Source organism: Pelodiscus sinensis, chromosome 20 (genome assembly GCF_052426305.1).
Source record: "Pelodiscus sinensis isolate ZL-2025 chromosome 20, ASM5242630v1, whole genome shotgun sequence".
Taxonomy (NCBI): domain Eukaryota; kingdom Metazoa; phylum Chordata; order Testudines; family Trionychidae; genus Pelodiscus; species Pelodiscus sinensis.
In genome coordinates this window covers 17625253-17646499 of record NC_143071.1, presented here as the reverse complement: position 1 = coordinate 17646499, position 21247 = coordinate 17625253, and the positions used below count along the sequence as shown (strand labels likewise).

Sequence of the window (21247 nt, the reverse complement as noted above, 5' to 3'; positions counted from 1 at the left end):
ACTGTATTACATAATGGTCTGGCTAGCTACATACAAGCATTTCCAATCAGATTACGATTTTGCTTTGTTATTTCTATTTTTAAAATCAGTGGGAAAATATGCTGTTTAGGAAGGCTTGTGCCAACCCACCCAGTAGATAGCTTAGCCAACCTACCAAATCTCTTCTAGCTTCAGTTTCTATGATGCTGTCACTACAACAATATGAAACTAAACCTTTAATGTAGCAAGAACATTTACAACTTACATTCCATAAAACATTTCAATGAGCAACAGATCAGCGGGGACTCTTGCAAATGGATTGGCTGGGAAAAGCCTTAAAGGCCCTTTTGAAACATTTCTGATGTATGTAGTAAATTGGTGATTGCAACTAGAAATCAGTTCTGACAACCGCCCTGTTCAAAAAAAGACAGGCCTCAAACACAAAGAGGGAAGGGTATCCCATTTGGGGGGGGGGGGGGGTCTCGCTGTCTGAATGAACCCTGTGCCAACATAGGGCTTTATTTAGAGAAAGACCTGTTTTCCTTTTGGCTTGTTGCAAGGACAGCGCTTACTATGCACATCTACACTGAACACAGAAGTGTGACTGCAGTTTGAATAGGTATACCTGCACTAGCTTTAATTATTTATATTACCATAGCTTCTAAGACCTAGACATGCACTTGGGCCCTATTGTGCTAGACACTATACAAATGCCAATATGAAGATTGCATTGTCAGTAGCAGTATAGAAAGACACAGGGGAGAATCACAGAGTTTAAAGAGTTCAGAGAAGTGCTTGGAGAGGAAGAAAGGTGACCCCCCCCCACGCCCATTTTTTGTTTTATGGGGATCAAAAGTATTCACCTTCATCTGAAAGATCTACCTCTCCTTGGGCAAGCCACTGGACATGGAGCAGTGGCACCTGGCAAATCCTAGATTCCCAACAGAGACTCCAAACTACCCTCAAGTAGGACAGTTAGAGCTGCCAAAGCAAGAGAAGAGCAGCAACACTGTGGTTCAAGTTTGTCTAAAACCTAATGATATCCCCACTAGTCATATCTGCCTAATCCAGATAGGAAGTGGTTTGGCTGTCTTTGGTCAGTAACTGGAGGGTATGTGCCTCCCCCACACTGCCCTTGCTGATTGGCAGGAGGTGGCCAGGGGAGGAAGGGGACTCATTATTAAGGCCCTTTGTTAGGCGCGCTCCAGAAAACCTCAGTGCCAGGATGAGTGACAGTGTAATCCAGGCTTCATTTAAAAAGAAAAAACACTTCTCATTGTGAAGCGAACAGACAGCTCTGTGAAAAAAAACCACATTCCGGTCCCCGGCACTATCGATTTCACTGTAAAAAGAGACAAGCTAATCCTTTAAAGCCAGTTGCTTCAATCCACGTCCTTACAGTTTCTTGGAGTTCTTCCACTGTGTACCAAAGGATCAGTCTCTTTCTCCGAGCACTGACATTAGGGTACATTTGCCTTCCATCTGATATTCCTCTTGTCCTAAGGGAAGGGAGGCTGCAAAGGAAGCTAACAAATCAAATACCAAAAGCTGAACTTTAGCGCAAAAGATACTGACATGACAAGTCTACACATTGCATGTGAAACACTGTGCACAACTCTGCCACTGCATGAGCCAAATCAATTATAAAACCTCATTCACAGAGGCTAGTCATTAACTAAAGTTACCTTTTTCTGGGTCTGGAAAACGTTGAGGGGAAAAAAGTCTTTGAAACTGCCAGGTTATCTGTCAAGGACACATGACAAGCAAGCAACAGACCACAACAAAGACTGAACTTAATGACAAGATGGAGAGAAGAATGGCCAAGAAATGTGAGTTGATTTCCACATTATTAGCTCCAGAAAAAAATAATGAAGAACTACTTTCATCTCCCACATTTAGTGGAATTTGCCTCCCTGCCTCCCAGTTTTTGAAGCACATTCAGGGTAAACTGACTTTGCTCTTTAAATATGTGATGAAATGGAGACAGGAAAGAGACCCAGAAATCAGCCCCTCGGACAGGTTTTAGTCAAACTGTGCTGTATAATCGAAGCATCTGTTGCTAACGTTAGGGTTAGGCTGATCAGTTACACAAGGTGGACTTCAATTCTTCTGCTTCTCACAGAAGGGTTATTACATAGCACGGCTCTATAGTTTTCTAGTCTCAGAGGGGTCACCATGTTAGTCTGTATCTGCAAAAACAACAATGAGTCTGTTAGTCCTGTGGAACCTTAGAGACTCCTCATTTTTGCAGATACAGACTAACATGGTGACCCCTCTGAGACTAGAAAACTATACATACACTGCAGTATTCCAGAAGAAAAAAGTCTCGAAGGTGCCACAGGACTCCTCATTGTTTTCTAGGTGATTTTTGTAAGCATGTTGGTTTCACATCAGCAAAATAAACTTCCCCTTGCCTCCAGCTTTCCTCATGATCCCCCTCTGCAGGCTTAACGTTAGCACACTTAGCAGCAGATTCAGAGGCTACGTCTACACTGCACGGCTATCTCGAAATAAGCTATTCCGGAATAGTTATTCTGAAATAGCTTATTTCAAAGTAGCACGTCTACACTGCAGGGAAGCCTCAAAATTAGTCTGAGGCAGGCTTCCCTAATGTAGATGTGGAAATAGCAGAAGTGGAGCATCTACACATGCCTTATTTCGAAATAGCTATATTGAAATAAGCGTTATTCTTCACAGAATGAGGGTTACAGAAGCCAAAATAAGCAGTCTGTTATTTCAAAATTATTTCAAAATAATGGATTTGTTGTGTAGAAGTTTGCATCGTTATTTTGGAATAATGGTTGTTATTCCAAAATAACTTTGCTGTGTAGACACAGCCATAATGCCCTCACAGCAGTGCTGCTTTCCAATTGATAACTTTCAAAGTCATCCTCCCCAGACACCTGTTTCCCACTTGCTGGTTCTGAAAAATCGCTTAGGCCATGCTTAGCAGGGAGACCATCAAGAGTAGATACCTAAAAGACAGCAGCTATGATCTACTGGTTGCTGGATGTGATTTTTGCAGGGCACAGCAGTGGCTGTGGAAGGTGGCAGAACATAGGGAAAGGGTCCTCAGCTGCAGAAGGGAACACTCAGAGCAAGGACAGATGTCTCCTCAAAGATGCATTCAGTTCAGAGACCCATGTCTCAACTCAAGGACTGTTCCCAGCACCAACAGGCTTATGGAAAAGAGTTAGCTCAGCTGCTCATGCTGGGACAGCATTGCCAATAACCACTTATATAAGGCGAGTAAGAGCTGTACATGGGACACCTCCAACAAGGTTGGACTCCCATGCTCCCTTTTTCCCTCTAGAAAACTTCACTTTTTTTTGCCTGTCCTGAATGTGTGTTGAATTGTGTGCGCTACCGAACAGCTGACACTTTCTGTTGCACAACTGGCTGCACTTCAGCTCCATCGCGTGGTGAAGTGATCCTTTATATAGAGCTTGTATAAGGCAATCTGAGATCCTTTCAGCTTAAAAGGGTTTGTGTTAAGTGTACATTTCTTGAGAGCCAGCTGGGGCTGCAGCTCTGAAAACCTCTCCAGAAAGGCTTCATCCATCCAGGTTGCATTCAGCATAGGGATCATTTGGGTTAAATGATGGCAAAGGCCACCCCAACTAGCATTAACATGTGAGGAAGCCAGGCTGAGGACTCAGGTGCTTGCATGTGGGACAGCTTTGGCTTAATGGGAGATGCCATTCACCAAAACTCTAAAACCAGGAAGGCTACATATTTCTCTCCCTAGATATATAATTTTTTTTCCCCTGTGGAACGAGAGAGCGATGTCGTCATGTCACTGTCACCACAGCCCCAACTCCAAGCCCAGAACATGCTCCCCAACCTCTCGCCATGCTACCAGCTCCACTGGCAGGCTTCCCTGCTGACCGGCCTCTTTGCCCACAGCCCTACTGGATGTGGCCCCTCCAAGCCCATATGCAGGGGGAGTGCGAAGGATGTGACTGCCCCTCCCTATGGCCCTCCAAGTAAGTGTGAGGCTGGGGCGGCGTGTTGCCCCAGCTCCCCTCCTCCATGCTTTGACTGGCCTGGGGAAGGCAGGAGCTGCACGTTGCCCCAGGTTCCCTCCCCTGTGCTCTGGCTGGGGGAGGCGGAAGCTGCAAGCTGCCACACAGCCTCTCCCATCCCCGGTGCTCCAGGGGGGACTGGAAGCCATGAGCTACAGTGCAGCCTCATGAGCTGCACTGCCTCCCTCCCACCCCATCCCCAGTGCTCTGGAGAGGGAGGAAGCCATGTGATGTGCCCCCGCAGAGGAGGCAAAAGCTGAGAGGCCCTCCCTGCACTCCAGCCCCATCGCACATCCCCTAGGTTGTGCTACATCCCAGTGGCAGGGGAGGGAGGGGAAACTGGGGCCAGGGCAGACTTGGCCCTGGGCCCTCCCCAGTAGCCAGGTGGGTAAGAAGGGACCAGAAAGAGCCAGGGTGGGAGGAGGGGGAAGAGCTGTGCCAGACCCTTCTGGAGGGTGGGGGAGAGAAGAGGAAGAGCTGGGGGCAGCTCTAGAGCGAGAGAAGGGGGAACAGGGAAATGGAGACGAGAAAAAATAGCCCTACAGATGCAATCGAAGAGTGTCCAACCAGGAAGTACCGTGTTGAGACAAGAGAAGAAAGGAAAATGCATCTACATAAAATATATTAATTCAGCCTTAGCTCTTTCAGGTTAAATTCTGCATCTAATGAGAAAAATCTTTGCGCCTCTCGGTTACCTCCCCACCCTTCTGCTGCAGACCCTCTCAGCTGCAGACAGACCCAACTCTGGTTGCTCATTATTCTAATCAGAACATCAGGCTGGGGTGACATTGTCCCTTCCTGAAGGGAGATGGTGAGTGCCTGCAAGCCCGCTCATTTTATTCACCGCACAAGCATGTTTCCAACTGGGATAATCTCCATTAAACCATCTGTGCTCCCATCTTCACTCAGCCCACACCTGCTGGGCTGCCTGCGATCCTGCAGCATCTGTGAACCTGTAAAAGTGGATGCTATGCACCTTTCCCAATCAGCTAAAAACCAGATCATCTTTCCATGGAACTGATCCACCCAATAGCCTTAAAAACCACAATGCCAGAGTGAGGAAGAGTACCTTTATCTTTTGCAGGGCCTTCCTCCAGAATGGCATTGCTCCCCACTCTTCCACGGGGGTTTCAGTCTTTTATAGGAAGACTTTGGGTCCCTGAGTTCCCAGAAAGGAAGGCTGATTAAGAGAGGAAGCTAAAGCATTTCTGCCTGCCTCAGTGCAGAACTGAGGCAACATTTGCCGCCATCATATTTGCATGTTATAGGAGACTCTCCAGATAGCTGGTGATTTCCACAATTTATCCCCTTATTTCTTTCATGAGCATTACTCAGTCAACTTTTCTCTGGCAACAAAATCACTATTTCACCATATCACTAAGGAAGGGTAAGAGCACTATTGTAACAATAGGTAGAAATTCATTGCAGGGAGGGCTTGTCCCTTCCTTCAGTCTACAAAGACGACATCTGGCAGGCCTTATGGGAAGTGTTATAAAAGGAATTGCAGCAGGATCGATGACTAAATCTATAGGCTAACTGCACTAAGAAACACACATGGAGACTTTGATTACCACTCTTCACAGCTATAGCTCATTCCAGGCTGCCCTTAAAAATGGGTATGAAACAGCCAAAATGACCCAGAAGTCACTGACTGCAGAGGACATCATTGTGTTGTGATTAACTGATTTGAAGGGTAGAGCAAAAGTTTGCTTCAACTGCCATCAGCATTTGCCATCTACAGGCTTTGCAGCCTGTGTCTCGTTTACCAGCCAATTCACCCAGCGCACTGCACCAAGCACACTCACACTGTTCCTTTCATAACCTCAGCCTCCAAACCCATTTTCAACCTTCCAAATGTCCAACTCAAGGAGACAAATGCAAGCATCAAACAACAGGACAGGAAGGAGGGTGCACAACTGAACAAAACCAACATTTCCCACAACCTGTTTATATCACAAGCCTCCTGTATTTTGAAATGCCATTTACGACTAATGCAATAAAACTCAGCTTGCTGGGCCCACATTAACCTTCATCCCACACAGACTGTGCAGTCCCTGCAGCCACAGATAAGTATGCTACATTCTGTAGCAATAATAAAAATGCTGCACAGGAAGGCAAATCTCTAGAGAGGGACTTAATCAGTCTAAACAGTCTCATTATGTACATCATGCTCAACAACCACTCTCAAAAAGCAGGAATGGAGCCCATTTCCGGAAGACATTTTGGACATTAAATCATGAAATATGATTTTATGTCAATCATTCCTTCCTCCCTTTCCCCAGCCTAAAGATTAGATGCTTGAAACAGTTATTACTGCAACGGGAAAAAAAACAAGGGATAGGAAATACAGAGTCCTTGGAAAGGAGGCAGGACTGACCTTCTGCTGACAGGTGGCATCAGAGGTGAAAAAAGCCCAATTGGTATGATTCTTGCAGTTGCCACAGGTTCCTCAGAACACATTAAACAGACCATTTGGGCTGAAAAACAAGGAAGATGTTGCCAGTAATTTGCTGTCTATGTACACACACAAAGAGATGGGAGATGAAGGGGATTCATTCCTACTGAGGGTAGGGAGCAGAGTGCTGGCTAAGTAGGGATCTTGACTGCATTGGACTGCCCAGCTTTTAGGTGCCTTAAGAGTTGAGCCTGCAGCTCCCTACTTCAGCTGCCTGATTCGAACCCATTCAAAGAGGTTAAGACTCTAGATCAAAAGGGGCCCCTGACTCTAGGGACATTTCACATGCTGGGAGAAGAAGGTCCCATTTGCTTATGTTCTTCTGAAGTTTATTTCCCTTCTTCACTTCTAATGGCTTGCTTCCCCCTACGTGTGACCAGGATCTGGTTATCCTGCTGGCTCTAATTCTGCGAAGAGCCGGAACTTTCCCGTCCCCTCTTAAAGAGAGACAGAGCTGCGGCAGGAACTGTGGCAGCAGATTTTTTTTTTTTTAAAGGAAAGCCTAGGGGTTCTGTGACCAAATAAAATTGGGAAACACTGCTCTAGAGGATCCACTTCTGGACAGAAACTTGACAATTTAAGCTGACAGTTATTTCATGTTGGAGGTAGTACAGGTTGAACCTCTTTAGTCCAGCATGGGTGTGTCTAAATTCCCTGTGGTCCAATAAATTTTGTTTACAGTCACCAGTCCTGGCTCTTAGTGTTCTGTGCTGTTATTTTAGCTCTAATTTACCCCTAAATATCCTCTAAAGCCCAGTGAGCAGTAAAAGTGTTGGTAATGCTGTAGACAATATTGACCTCCCATGATTCAGCAAATTCTCTGGTTCAGCACCGGTCAGGTCCCAAGGGTGCTGTACTAGAGAGGTTCAACTTGTATTATGGTAGACACAGACATATGGATTCTGAATAAGGAAATCTCTGCCAAATTTTGATCTCTGCAGTACAAAACATTTCACGTGACTGCTGATGTCAAGTTTTGTACAACATGAAACATTCCAATTAAGTTTTAAAGCAAATTATGCAATAGTGATCACAAAGCACTCCCATGTGTTAAGAAGAAAGCCTGATTGCACTGCAACATGTTCCATAGAAAAATAAATGGCTAGGAAAGACTTTGAAACAATGCAACAAGAGACAAGAACAGCAGCCCTTTGTCATTTGGTGGAAGCATTTGCATCTGAGAACAGGTCACTCAAAATCTGCATTATTGTTTGGCCACAAAGCCTACTTTCCTATAGCACAAATTTCAAACTTTTTTGAAGGCTGATATGGTTTTGAATATGAAAAATCCCAAGGATGAAAGGATAAAGTGAGATTCCAACAAAGCTAAAAAGGCAGAAGAAAACTGTACTTGAACATTGCTAGCTCTTTACAACATAATATCTGATTGACACTGGGCTGTTAAAATGCACATTGCTATAATTGAATAATACTCCATAAAATATGTCACTTTGTAACATGGGAGACATTGTTTTTCTATGGACAAATACAATACAGACCTACTCATCTGTCACCTGTTGTCTGCAAGTTATAACAAACCAGTGAAAAAGATTCCCCAGCACCAAAGTCAGCTTCATTTTTAAAGCTCCCTTCAGAGGTGGGCCATATCAAGAATAGTTCTCCTGACCTTGATGATACCACCATTTTACACAGTGGATCTCAATGTGCTTCACAGACAACTAAAGCTCAACATTCTTGGAGCTCCCTCACAATATTCTCATTTTACAGAGCAGTAAATTAAGACTGAAGTTAGGTGACTTGCTTAGGGTCAAGCAACAAGTGGACTCCAGAGTTGCAAAGAGGAATCCTGATTTGTCCTAAAACAACAATGTTACCTATATGTGTATTTAGTGGGAAACATTAGACATGTTAGCAAAGATGTAACCGGGCTCTGAGGTTGCATTGACAGTTTGGAGCTTTTCTGTATGTTCAGCCCATCGCTGGAGCAATTCCACTGATTACCGAACCACATCTCATAGCACCACGCAGCCTTGTTCCTGCTGGAAGCAGGTGGATAAAAGCCCTGAAACCTTTTTCTTGATTACTCAATAGAGAAAGGGTTAACCCGTCACAGACAGAGGATAAACTGACCTTCAAACCTGAACGAAGACAAGCAGAAGGAATAAAGTTCATGAAAGGTGCTCACAAAGACACAGCAGCAAGTAAGGCTTTTTGTTTGTTTAGCTTTCTTTTTAAAAATTTTCAAGCGCTAATGACAATTATCTTTATGAGTTATAGGTGTAATATCTGGAAGACACAGTTAGTAATTAATGCATTTCTGCCATTCCTGATGAGTTCCTTCTGTTCGGCCAAAGAGTTATTGAAATTCAGAGAGGAAATCCTCCATCATGTAAGTTTCAAAGAGATAGACAAAGAGGCAATTTAATAAAGCAATAATATTTCTTTTAAATAATTAACCAGGCTGTGACATTTGCTAATATTCCTGAGGCCTACCTCCTATCCCAGAGTTATTACTGCAACAGCAAAGCATTCTCAGGCATGTTATCCAACCACCATACTCCCCTTAGTAGGGTAACTGAAAGTACTGCTTACATTTACTCCTGCCCCTGGGTTTACCTGTTTGCACTGATGATATAAGGCAATCTTCCTCTCTTTCACTCCGCTTTCTATTTAAACCCCCAGCTAAAGTTCCAACAGGCTGAAAGTTATAGCCTGGAAAGTAAAAACAGGCTATCAAAGCTCTTCACTTCCCCACCCTTCACTTCTCACTCCAAACAAGGATTTCTGTCCTGGTGTGTAACTCTTACTGAAGTCAAAGGGAGTTTGGTTCTGCCATGCAACAGTGTCACAATTTTTTGATACCTTGGTGATGGGCTAGGAAACCCTAAGCTAGCCAGCCATGCTACTGAAATGGTACATGTCGTCACCAGACTTTGTTCTATTTCTATGTTCCCCCTCAAAAAGCAGAGGTTTGTATAAAACTACAATATTTCTCACACAGAAGAATTTAAAGATGCACCAAAGTTTGTGCAATACAGGAATAGATCTAATATGCACATACTGCTTTGCATCCAAAAGAATCCTAACACACGCAGTAAACTTTAAGACCTCTATATAAAGTCACCAAGCACTAAAGTGCAGGCACTTCTGGGTTGCAACACAAGAGCTGTTGAAATAGAACACAGAAACGACATGCAAAACAGAAAGTGCAGAATACTGTACACTAAAGAGAACGCACGGGAAATTTTACTTAGCACAACGTAGTTAGGCTATCAAGCTGGCAGAGGAGGCATTCAGCAAATCAGACTAGGATAAAGTCAGAACTCCTGACCTTGGCTGTTCAGCTGAATGCATTATGCCATAGAAACTTGCATATACCATTTCACATCAAATGTGATGGGGAGTGAGAGAAACAGCACTAGTCATCCCATTCTAAGCACTCACCAGATAGAGTCTGTAAGCATCAATCCGCCTGATTGGCCCCCAGCACTTATCGGTATCATTATACTTAGTGCCGTCTCCAACACCGCAGGAGTGATTGCCAGTTATGCTGCTGAGAATGGGGTGAGGGAAGAGGGGAAAACATAAGCAAAACAGTAATTAACGTCCCTGTGAATATACTAATGCGTCTTCCTCTCCAGTCAAAAAGAATGGGGCATAGTGGAGAGACACACGTGCACAGACATTCCCCTGATCTTGCTGCTTTATCATAACCCCAAGAAATAGAAATGACTCCAAATTATGTACCTGTAGATAAATTTTTGGGCTCCTTGTGGTTATTTAAAGATGCAGGTCATAGGACTAGATGGTTGATGTTACTAATAATGGGATACAGAGACTTACACCTCTAGGATACTATTTCAATTTGAGCCAAGAGTGAACTTGAAAAAACATCATGCTTCTTTGATAGTTGTTGGTTAGAAGGAAGGATTTGGACTCAGTCTAATTCCTAATAGACACCTATCCATATCACCAAAGGAAACACAGTTGAGGTGGTGAATCAGGCTGACAGCTCAAGAACTTATTAAAAGCTTCACACCTGGGAATGGTCCATCAAATAGCAAGGAAATACATGGGTGTGGTCAGCACCATTCACACTAGGGATTTTAACTATCAGGTATTTGGGTAAATGAGTAACCACAAGAAATGTTATGTTTATGTGTGGGGGGGGGGGGGGGGAGGGGGGGGGGGGGAGTGCCAGTGCTCATGGGGAGCTGGCTTAACTGGCTCTTGCCCCATCCCCGCGCCACCGCCACTGCCTCTGATAAAGACACAGCAGGACAGGGGAGGGGGAAGCAGCTCCGTGGCAGCCAATATGTGGGGCAAGCCAACTTACAAGCCACTTCCTGCGTGTACCAGCTCCTGCCTGCCCTCCCCCGCTGCCTCTGTGGGAGGCAGCAAGGAGAGACAGATGGCTCTGCAGAGCCAGCCTCTCCCACTTGCTGCCTCTGATACAGAGGAAGCAAGGGGGGGGTGTGCGGGGGAGTGCATGTAATTAACAAGATTAACCGATAAGACAGGTTTGTCAGTTAATCATGTAAGCAATACACATGGATATCCCTACTTCACACTACTGCAGCCTGAGTTATATTAACCAACTGAGTAAACAGGACATTGGTCTAACACAAAGTTGAATGTAAGTCAGGTCATGTGACTCTTCAGCCAGTTGATACCATCTTATCTGTACCCAATAAAGAGGGAGGCTCCCAACCTGTGTTCCTCTAATTTTTTTAGTCCATGTGCTGAACAAATTATGTTAAGTGTACCAAGACAGATGCAGATGTGCACCACCAATAAAAACATACATTACTGGCTGTAGGCACTCTGTTAATCAGCTGGGTGGCACCTGAATCTCTCCTGAGTGACTGCCCAAGTACTCAGCTTAGAGGAAACACTGCTTCCAACTTCACTATCCTGAACATTCATGACATGTTCTTGGGTCATCTCCCAGCCAAGGGCAAACCCACATCCACTAACAGTCACTAGCCCTGTGTCGCAGAGGAACCCAAATGGAAACGGATCTGTTCTCTCCTATGTTATTGGATTAGATCCCTGGGCTTACGAAGAAAATGAGCACACTCACCAGGTCACCTGCATGAGCGAGACTGGCACTGCAGCTGCATAGATCGCCAGGTCCCCATAGAGGTAGATGATTATACAGAAATAAAACAAGTTGACCCCCACTGTAAGAAAAGGAAATGCATTAATAAGAGGGCTGGGGTCCTTGAACTCAGCTCCTAAAGGAGCCACCTGTTCATGTCACCTCCTTGCAAGGGGGTTTATTTTCACCATCGGTTTGTGTAGTTTAGTGATAAATTTCATGCGGGTTAGAGGTACCAAGCTAGCTGCATCAGAGGATCTTTTGTCCACAGGTGATGTACAGCATAGGCGGAAGCAATGCAAGCTGCCTCGCAAAACCTCTAGCCCAATAAATCCCTGGCCTCTCTAATAAGATGGCCCACAAGGAAGACTATTGACAATTGTGATGATAGCTTTGATGCTGTGGACACCCATCTGCTGGAAAGTGGGCTGAGTGCAACCAAAGCATCTGGGAAGGAGAACTGCTGAAAGGGATCTAGCGGTCACAGTGGACAAGTTAAACATGAGTCAATAGTGTGACACTGTTGCAAAAAAAAGCAAATATGATTCTGGGATGAATTAATAGGAGTGTTGTGAGCAAGACACGAGAAGTCATTCTTCTGCTCCACTCTGAGCTGATTAGGCTTTGATTGGAGTATTGTGTCCAGTTCTAGGCACCACATTTCAAGGAAGATGTGGAGAAATTGGAGAAGATCGAAAGAAGAGCAACAAAAATGATTAAAGGTCTAGAAAACATGACCTATGAGGGAAGACTGAAAGAACTGGGCTTGTTTAGTTAGAAAAGAGAAGATTGAGAAGGGACATAATAGCGATTTTCAAGTATTTAGAAGGGTGTCATAAGGACGTGGGAGAAAAATTGTTCTCCTTGGCCTCTGAGGATAGGACAAGCAGCAGTGGGCTTAAATTGCAGCAAGGGGGGTTTATGTTGGTCATCAGGATAAACTTCCTGCCTGTCAGGGTGGTTAAACACTGGAATAAATTGCCTTGGGGGGTTGTGGAATCTCCATCACTGGAGATATTTAAGAACAGGTTAGACAGACACCTGTCAGAGATGATCTAGACAGTGCTTGGTCCTGCCGTGAGAGTAGGGAACTAGACTCAATCTCTTGAGGTCCCTTCCAGTTCTAGTGTTCTATGAAATCATCCGTCATAAGCCACACACCAGGTGGGGAAGACCCTCTGACACGGCAGAGACATAAGCCAGCAAGCTAAAGGTAAAACGTGTCCTATTCAAATCCCATCCAGTTCTCTCTTCATTCACACCCATTCTCTAAATAAACATTCACTAGCAACCAGTGGCACAATTCCTGTGAAGAAATCGTCTGGCTTGAAACAAGATGTGCTTAGGGACTGGTGCAATTGCAATGCATTAAGAGTCAAACCTCTGAGATGCAACCCAGCATCAGAGATAGCTCAAAGAAAACAGAAGACACTGAATATTCTGAACACCTGCTCGTTGCACTGTCTTGAAGTTCTTTACCTACAAAACTCCTGAACACCTCAAGAGCTTAGCCAGGAGGTTTTAGTCACACAGAGCTCCCAAGTTCTACAGGCCTGAAGCTAAGCTTCTTTGAAAGACTCTGCAGAATTTATACATTTTGGGCTTAGTTTCACCTTGTGGAGCTTCAAAATTTCAATTCTGCTGCACTTTTGATGATACAGCTTGCACCTCCCAAACCTAGGATTCTCTCATCTGGCAATATCTGTGGTCTGGATGAGAGCACCCCAGGGCAGAAGGGCCAGCACCTGGGAGCCTGGTGCAGCCCCGCAAGTCTGCTAGCAGCAGGGCTGCAGCAGCCTGGGCGGAGTGCAATCAGGACTGTCTGCTGCCCAGAAGTGGCCTGGGACCACAGAAGCCCAAGAGGGGAAGCCTGGCTAGGCAGTGTCAGTCTGGAAGGCAGTGGGGCTGAAGCAGCCCAGGTGGCAGGGGCAGCATGATTGGGGCTGCCTACCACTCTGCAGGAGGACTGGGGCTATGGCCACAACAGCCAAAGAGGTGAAGCTAGCCGTGGCAGCCTGGCAGAATCAGTGTGGCCATGTGCCGTCTGGCAGTGGGATTGGGGCTGTGGCAGCCTGATTGGGCAATGTGCCATTTGGCATTGGGGCTGGAGCTGCCCGGCAGCAGACCCGGGCCTGGCCCGCAAACTGCCCAGCCAAGCTGAAGGAGCTGGCAGCAGGGAGGGGCATAGGCTAAGAGGCTGGTGTCAGGGGACTTCCCATTGTCTGGCAAATTCCTTTATCTGGGACCGGTCAGGTCCCAAGGGTGCTGGATAAGAAAGGTCCAACCTGTACTAAATCTAAGTTTTCCAGAAGTTTCACTCATTCTCCCCTGCCAGCAAAGCTGTTGATCAAAACCAGGTTTTACCTGTCCTGCATTCAGCTGGAAGGAGAAAGACGAAAAGAAAGCCACTGCCATAAAGCTAGTTGTATGCACAAAAGACCTGATCAGGGCATAAACAAGAAACTCTGCTCTTATGAGCTGAAATCAATGAAAATAAAGGTGCCAAATTACACCAACTTTGAAGAAATGGAAGCAAACGCCTCAGTCTAAACAATGCAAAGTAAACCTAAATAGATTTTAGTTCAGAGGAAAGCGAGCCATGAAAAAGCATATGAGCGTTTCACTTTAGCAGGAAAAAAGAAGAGCATGAGAATGCAATGTTTTGACAGGTCTGTGCGCAGGACTGGGAATAATGAACTCGAATTCAAGTCCCCAAGGTTGCTAACTCCCCATGGCTTGGGCAAGTCACTTTACTTTGCTGTCTCATGTACAATAGCTGTAAAACAAGTCTAGCACCACGGACTACCTTGCAGGAAGGAGGCTTTGTACTTTAGAAGCTCTACCATATAATTAGGTAATTTTACTATGCTCATCATCATTGGTATCTGGCTACTACAATCTGTGCATTGTTTATCTTTCTCCCTCTCAACCAAATATTCTAGATCTTGTGGCTCACTTTGATTAATGATCTCCCATTTAGAAGGTAGCAAAGCACCTTCTTTACCAAAAGAAATCAATATATGATCATCATTACAGTACTAGCATCCCCTCCTTAAATGTAAAAATTCCCCCCTCATATCACTGGATGCTCCTCTCTCAGAGCTGAGGTGACAGCCATAGGAGAATGTCAGACTCTCCCAAGTTATATGGAGGAACAGGAGGGAGGGGACTGAAATAAAGTGGGGGGAATGTGCATCTTGATGCTTGAAACACATTGAGGGTGAGATGTCATTATTACAAAGCCACAGATTCAATCATCACAGTTAAGACTGCAACCAGGTTTTCACTGTAAACATGATCCTAACCTCCTCTCCTCTTCCAACTTCCTTAAAAAGCTGTTTCTCGTACATATTCTCTAGCCACAGGAGGTTAGGGTTATTTTTTAAAAGCAAAGTTTGAAAAATGAGACCCTTCTGTCCAAAACATTTTCCTTTTTTTTTTTTAAATCTCACATTTAATAAAGGAGAACTGCAGGTGTTCCACCCCTCTGAAAAAAAAGAGTCTCAATTTGTTGGGACGTGAAACTCCCTTTAAAAACTTATCTTCAATGAGAACTAGTGCCTTTAGGCTATTTTTAAGATAGTCACATAGGGATATTCACTGTGCAACTTTGAAAATGATCAGACTCCGGGAGTGGGGTACAGGACAGTTTAAAATGTTAACCTTTTTAATCAGAGCAACCATTCAAAGATGTCTGTTTTTAAACATCAATTTCCAGACCTGCGTGTTGAAACTAGTCTTTAAAATGTAAAGAGAAGGTAAGGGCTGAAAAAAAAAAATCTTGATTTTCCTAGTAATCCTCATCCCCATTCAGTTTCCATCCAGTGTAACTGTACTAGTGGAAGAAGCTTCAACTCCTGCTTCTTCGGATGACTGCTCACACAGTAGCTTTTATGCAGTCTTTGAACTTAGTTGAAGAAACTTAAAAAGAGTTAATAATTTGGTAAATATAAAATCCCAGATCTTTACAAGTCTGATTTGCTGATCTCTGGGATGCAACTGCAAGAGGTTCCCCCATCTTCTCTGACTGCAGGCGGACTTCAGTGTCGGTTCCGTTTATAAACTGCCACCGATCCTCCCTGATCGATACTTTCATTACTGGACACAAAACGGTAAGATCAATGACTTCCTGTGAGGACGGAGAATGATGAATGTGCACAGAATCCATTATGATGATAAATGACTCCCAGATCCCTGGTAGAGAGAGCCCAGCATTGTGACCAGAGAGAGAGACATGTTTCAGGGCAGATTTCTTTAAAAGGAAATTGGTGGGGCTGTTTATTTTTCCTTGCAGTCCAAATGTAAGTCAGCACCCTTCAGAAAACAGATGGAGAATCAGAGGTGGAAGATTTATCCCCTGCTTAACTCTGAGGTTTACAGATTCACATGCTGTCAAGATTGTTAAGCCAGTCAAGAGAAATGAACAGAGAACTCATTAGTAGCAACCCTAAACATAGGGTTCCCCCCCACCACTTTTAATGAGCCAATAAGTCTTATTGGTAGGAATTTGTGACAAAGCCCCTCTCTGCCCCACAATGGCCACAGAGCCCCCCTGACACCTCATCTCTGCCTGTGCTACACAGCGCCTGCATCTAAACATGAGACAGCTGCTAATGATACAAATGCAGAGGCCAATGCTTTGAGCTAGTATTTTCAAACTCCAGCTTCTGACAGCCTAGATTTCACATTCCCTAACCAATATCCAACAGATCACTGCACAACCCCCTCATTCAGAGCCGTTTGATCTCTGTGGAGCCTTTCAAATGACTAGTCTGCTATGACAGTCTGCAGAGAGGCATGTTTAACTTGGCTCTTCTCTGATCATTTAGGTTTGAGCTTTTCTAACACAAGCGTGGGGCATCTTTGAACAGGGCTGAGCAATAACACAGGACCAGGCTATTATTTCTGACCAGGGAGGGAAAGCAGCAAATGAGTCACACCTTTCCCCTCCAAACAGTTAACTAGGTCGACTTATGTGGAAGTCACAGTGTTTTCATGCTGTGGTCTATGGCAGCACCACCTGACGTCCTGAAAGAGCTCTCATCCCATCATCATCGGGACCCTAAATATTTTTGAAGGGGAATCCCTAACATATCATAACATAGATATCTAGCATCTAACACTGATAACTCAAACTAAAAATAAAACTAAGAAGGGGGATTAAATGTAAAGTATTAAGCAAGAGATATGGCACTGCTGGGAAATTTACATGTAGCTTTTCTTACTTGGGTTAGAAATATATGTACTCCCAGCACCCTCTACTGGGAAACATTGTCTCTTACATCAATTATTAGAGCTTGAGACCAGCTGCAGCCTCCTAGAACATAGCCTCCCTTATAACCACTATTCTTCAATACTAAATATTGTAGATACCATCATTCTCTCCAATGCATTTGAAGAGGTTTAACTAGCGATCTAAAATTTGCGTATGCATTGGCTGATCGGTTGCCCCCTTTCTGCAGTATCCCTTTAGTCTACTGAGCTATACCTGCTGATATAGACAAGGATTCAAAACAATACTGCTAAGTAGCACATACACTGAGCTCTCCATCTTCAAAGTCCTTTACAAATATTAATCCCCAGACCACCACTGTGGAGGGGGTAAGCATAAGATGGGGAAACAGGCGCAAGTGAAGAGACTTGCCCGAAAGTGTAGCAAATCAGTGTCAGAGCTGGGATTAGATGTTCCAGGCCCAGACCACACTGCTCCTCCTCCACCGTTAGAATGGGGCCTTATAGAGAGCTAAGATAGCAATTTCAAAATATCTAAGTAAGCTAGTAGCACAAGACCCATTAAAAGGATTCCTATGCACTTGGAAAAATCTCAAAGGGGTAGTCGTATTAGTCTGTAACTTTAAAAACAACGAGAAGTCCTGTGGCACCTCAGAGACTAACCAAAATATATAGAATCATAAGCTTTTGTGGGTAAAACCCACTTCATCAGTGGAATTGGAATCACTGGGAGTGGAACTTGTGCTCACAAATGACTCCAGTACTTTTGAAAATGCCCTGCTGCCCTGATCCGGATTCTTCGTTGAAGTCAATGGAATTATATTAGCATAAAACTGATGTAATACAGGCGGAAAGGTGGCCTCTTGTGTGCTAACAAAACTACTGGTGAACAAAGGAACATGCCATTCACAAGACATTTGGCTGAAAGAGAGGACGACTACACCATAGCATCAATGTGATGGTTTTCTGGCTCCGCATGGTATTTCTTCACTAGTACACTATACTCTCAGGGCCATCTCATTTTCTATGGCTTGTATCTCTACAGTGTGCGATGAATATAGCTTTGTGTTGCAGCTACCTTTGCATGGTTTTCTTATCTCCTTCTATTAATAGGTTTGTTTTCCATCCTACAACAAAAAAACATGTAATACAAAGACAAAATGTTTGCATTCATCAAGTGTGCCCAGGGGCCCATTTGAACTGAAGCTCAGAATCATAGAAGCTGTTCCCCTAGAGACTGACCCAGGCAAGTCAAGTGCTCTCAGAAATTCTCCTCTCTGACCTTTCTTCAGACTGAAGCTAAGTGAGTGGGGAAATGTTTGATTTGCTGCATCTCAACCATGTCAGCAGGACGAGAGCAGCAAACCAAGGTTACATCTACACTACACCCATAGTTGGAAATAAGCTATGCAATTTGAGCAACGCAAATTGCGTAGTTTATTTCGAGTCAATTTCGAAATAGCTTATTTCGGAATTTGGCGCTGTCTATACTTTGGTTTATAGGGATGTCGGAATAGAGAGCCTGTTATATTTTGAAATAACAGGTGCGCTGTTAAGACATGGGATAGCTATTTCAGGATAGCGAAGGTATTCCGAAATAGCTCCGCAGTGTGGACGTAGCCTAAGTGCTGGCTTTGCTGCTGTGAAAAAGCCTTTGCTAAGGATACAGAGACAGGAAGTGAGCACTTAATATGTGGAGGGTTAGGTCACAACTGGGCAGAAGCAACTGTTATTTCTACAATCTTTACACTCTCCTTTCAGAGGGAGAATCTGACATTATGCTAAACCTGTTTCAACTTCTCTGCACTCCCTTATGTAGACTCTGATATAGTTACCTGGTCTAGGTTGGAAATAAGTTCATAACCACATTTTCTAGAACTACAGCGGAGAACAGTCAGGAAAAAAAATTCCTACAAGAAGGTGTTTGGGAATGAGGGGCGTGTTTGACTTGAACTGTGAAGCCCTCAGAATCAGGAGGTGAAGAGGGACCCCAGAATTCACAGGAGTGGCTGTTTCCACTATCAGATTACGAGTGCTCTGGTTTAAGGACCAACACCACCTACTACCCCATGCAAGAAAATCTTTGGGAAACCTTGAAAAAGGGCAGTAGTTACCTTTATTGAAGAACATAGAGGCCATCTGGCCCATCTCCACCCTCTCAGTGATTTCAAAGATGTTGAGTGAGCCACGTCTCTCTGCAAGTTGGAAACAAGAAAATTCCACTCACTCTTCTTGATGAGCCCAAAAGAGGGACAGGCACCGGCTGGGGACATCCCATCTATTTTGGTAACACCATCCAAGATACACACACACACCACTTCTGTGCTGCCAGCTGCCATGCATATGACTCCTGGAAGTAACAATTTATAGATTTCCAAAGCAAGACATTTATGCCTTGGTGACCAGTTGGAATTGTTCTAGGTAAAAGGGGAAAGAAAAAGCTTCTGTTTGGAAGCAACAGAGTAAAACTAGCTTCATCCATTAGTTCATCGTAAAAGCCATAATGGCATGAACTAAAAGAGAGCTCGTGGAATTCGTTTGTCACTAACGGCTTATCTCTTCCAAAATAACTATTCTTGAATAACTCAGTGAATGGATACTCTCATTCTAGAATATGAATTTCTTGCTCCTTTTTAGCTTACTCCATTTTCATGGAGCTATTCAGGAAAGGCTATAGCAGTTTATATTCACACCATGTCTTGTTCCAAATTAACTTTCAAATGTAGACAAGCCCTCAGGGTAAAAGGCAGAAGAGAGGAGTCTTACTCTCCTTAGAAGAGGGTAATTGCAAAGAGTCTGGCTCCCACAGAAGCGAGAGCAGGCCTTTCATTCCCTATTAGTGAGCAAGTGGTAACAAAAGCTAGATACTTACGAACTGACAGGATAGGCCGTGTCTCCGATCGTTCATAGCCATCTTGGAGAAGAACATCACTATCAGAGACCCCAGAGGAAGAATCTTCGTCGTCGTCTTCCTAGAAGGAAGGCAACTGAGTGCAACTGCCAAAGAACTGTCAGTGATTTCTATTACCTGAGGCACAGCTTGTGGCAACAGTACAAGCAGGTAGAAAGAACACAATGCAACAACCTCAGTCCACATGCTCATAGATAAAGCGAGGGGGACTGGGAGGGAGACAAGTGAACATATGATAAGATGTTAGGGAAACATATTCCTGGTCTTGAATTGTGGAGCAGGCACTCTGGGGAAGGACGACGACACTGGCAAGATATTATGAGGTGAAAGACAAAGTGAGCTATTCTCTTTCCAAGCAGGTCATATACATAAGGGCAGAATGTCCATTAAGTGCATTCATAAAGGCACTAGCAAACCTGATGCTATGAGTTTGTAGATTTGGTGTTCAGATTCTCAGTGTGGGCACTAGCTAGCTTTTTTTTTTTTTTTTTTTTTTTTAAAGCCCAAACATTTGCATTTCTCTGAGGCAGAACAGTCTCAGGTCTAGCCATGTTTTTTCCTCTTTTTTTTTTTTTAATAGGGGACTGGGCTTTCCTGCTCTGCCAACTCCCCTCTCCTTCCCCCCCCCAACCTTCCTACTAATCATGATTAAAGTCGGACCAAAAATATGCCTTTTACTACTTCAGGAAGACCATTAACCTGAGGAGATGACAAACTAAGAGAAGAAGCAAATTCTATAGTCAGGACAGAGGCCAGAGAAAATGCCCAGCAGGAGTCCCTGGAATACAATCCCAATGACAAGATCACTGCAGCTGGAGGAATGGTGCCCTGCAGTAACTGCATCTCACACAATGCAGGGACCCTAACCCACCTTGAATGGTGGATTGTTCTCCCCAACTCCTCTAAGGTGAATCCCAGGCCAAGGCCAGTAGCATGTAATTGGGAAACACATGGGCATGAGCAGGGATTTTTAAGGCAAGAAAAGAAAATCCTGGGTTTTATGAGCAATACCACAGAGAACCACTATATTTTATATGTAGATGTTAAATACAGTGGAAATTTATTCCTTTATTAGACTTACTAATGAGGCGAGACAGAGCCAGCGCAGTAATCTAAGAAGAGCCTTTAGGGACTAAAGAGTGATAGAGATTGGAAAATAAAAAGCCACAACACAAACCTTGTGCTTTTCCATTCTCTTCCAACGCAGCTGGGCATTAGCAGCAGCCATGGCCTCCATCACAAATGTTGTAGTCATGTAGCTAGAAGAGAAATTAAATTTAGCAATTACTAATGGCTAGCAAGGACAGCAGAATAGATCACTGCAAATTACTCTGACTGGGCTTTGAGGGAGACAGGCTCGCCATAGCTCTGGTAGGTGCTGCAGCCTCCAAGCTGCTGCTCAGTACAGAATGAAGAAGTGCACAGCAGATTTTCTAGGATTTGGGGGATTCTTACATTTCTCATGCAAAATTCGGATTGGTGAGATGCTGGATTGGCAGCTCTGGGAACAGTACAATGCAGACAGTGGCAAAGCAAGATTTTGCATTATCCTCCTAGTACTTGGAAACATATTTAGAGACAAG

The 21247-nt window shown here is 44.2% G+C and overlaps 1 protein-coding gene across 4 annotated transcripts in view; it reads right to left on the bottom strand.

The window, feature by feature from the left end:
- The window catches only part of SLC38A12 (solute carrier family 38 member 12), an 81619-nt gene that overhangs the window by 46237 nt on the left and 14135 nt on the right, over positions 1–21247 (bottom strand). For 3 of the 4 annotated variants that reach the window (XM_075903707.2, XM_006136396.5, XM_075903709.2), the window contains 5 exons: positions 20842–20923; positions 19626–19725; positions 18868–18948; positions 11504–11603; positions 9865–9973 (listed from right to left, as the gene is read on the bottom strand). In XM_075903707.2, the coding sequence (XP_075759822.2) occupies positions 9865–9973; positions 11504–11603; positions 18868–18948; positions 19626–19725; positions 20842–20923 (472 nt within the window). The remainder of the gene's footprint in view (positions 1–9864; positions 9974–11503; positions 11604–18867; positions 18949–19625; positions 19726–20841; positions 20924–21247) is intronic. The other variant, XM_075903708.2, reaches the window with a different exon arrangement.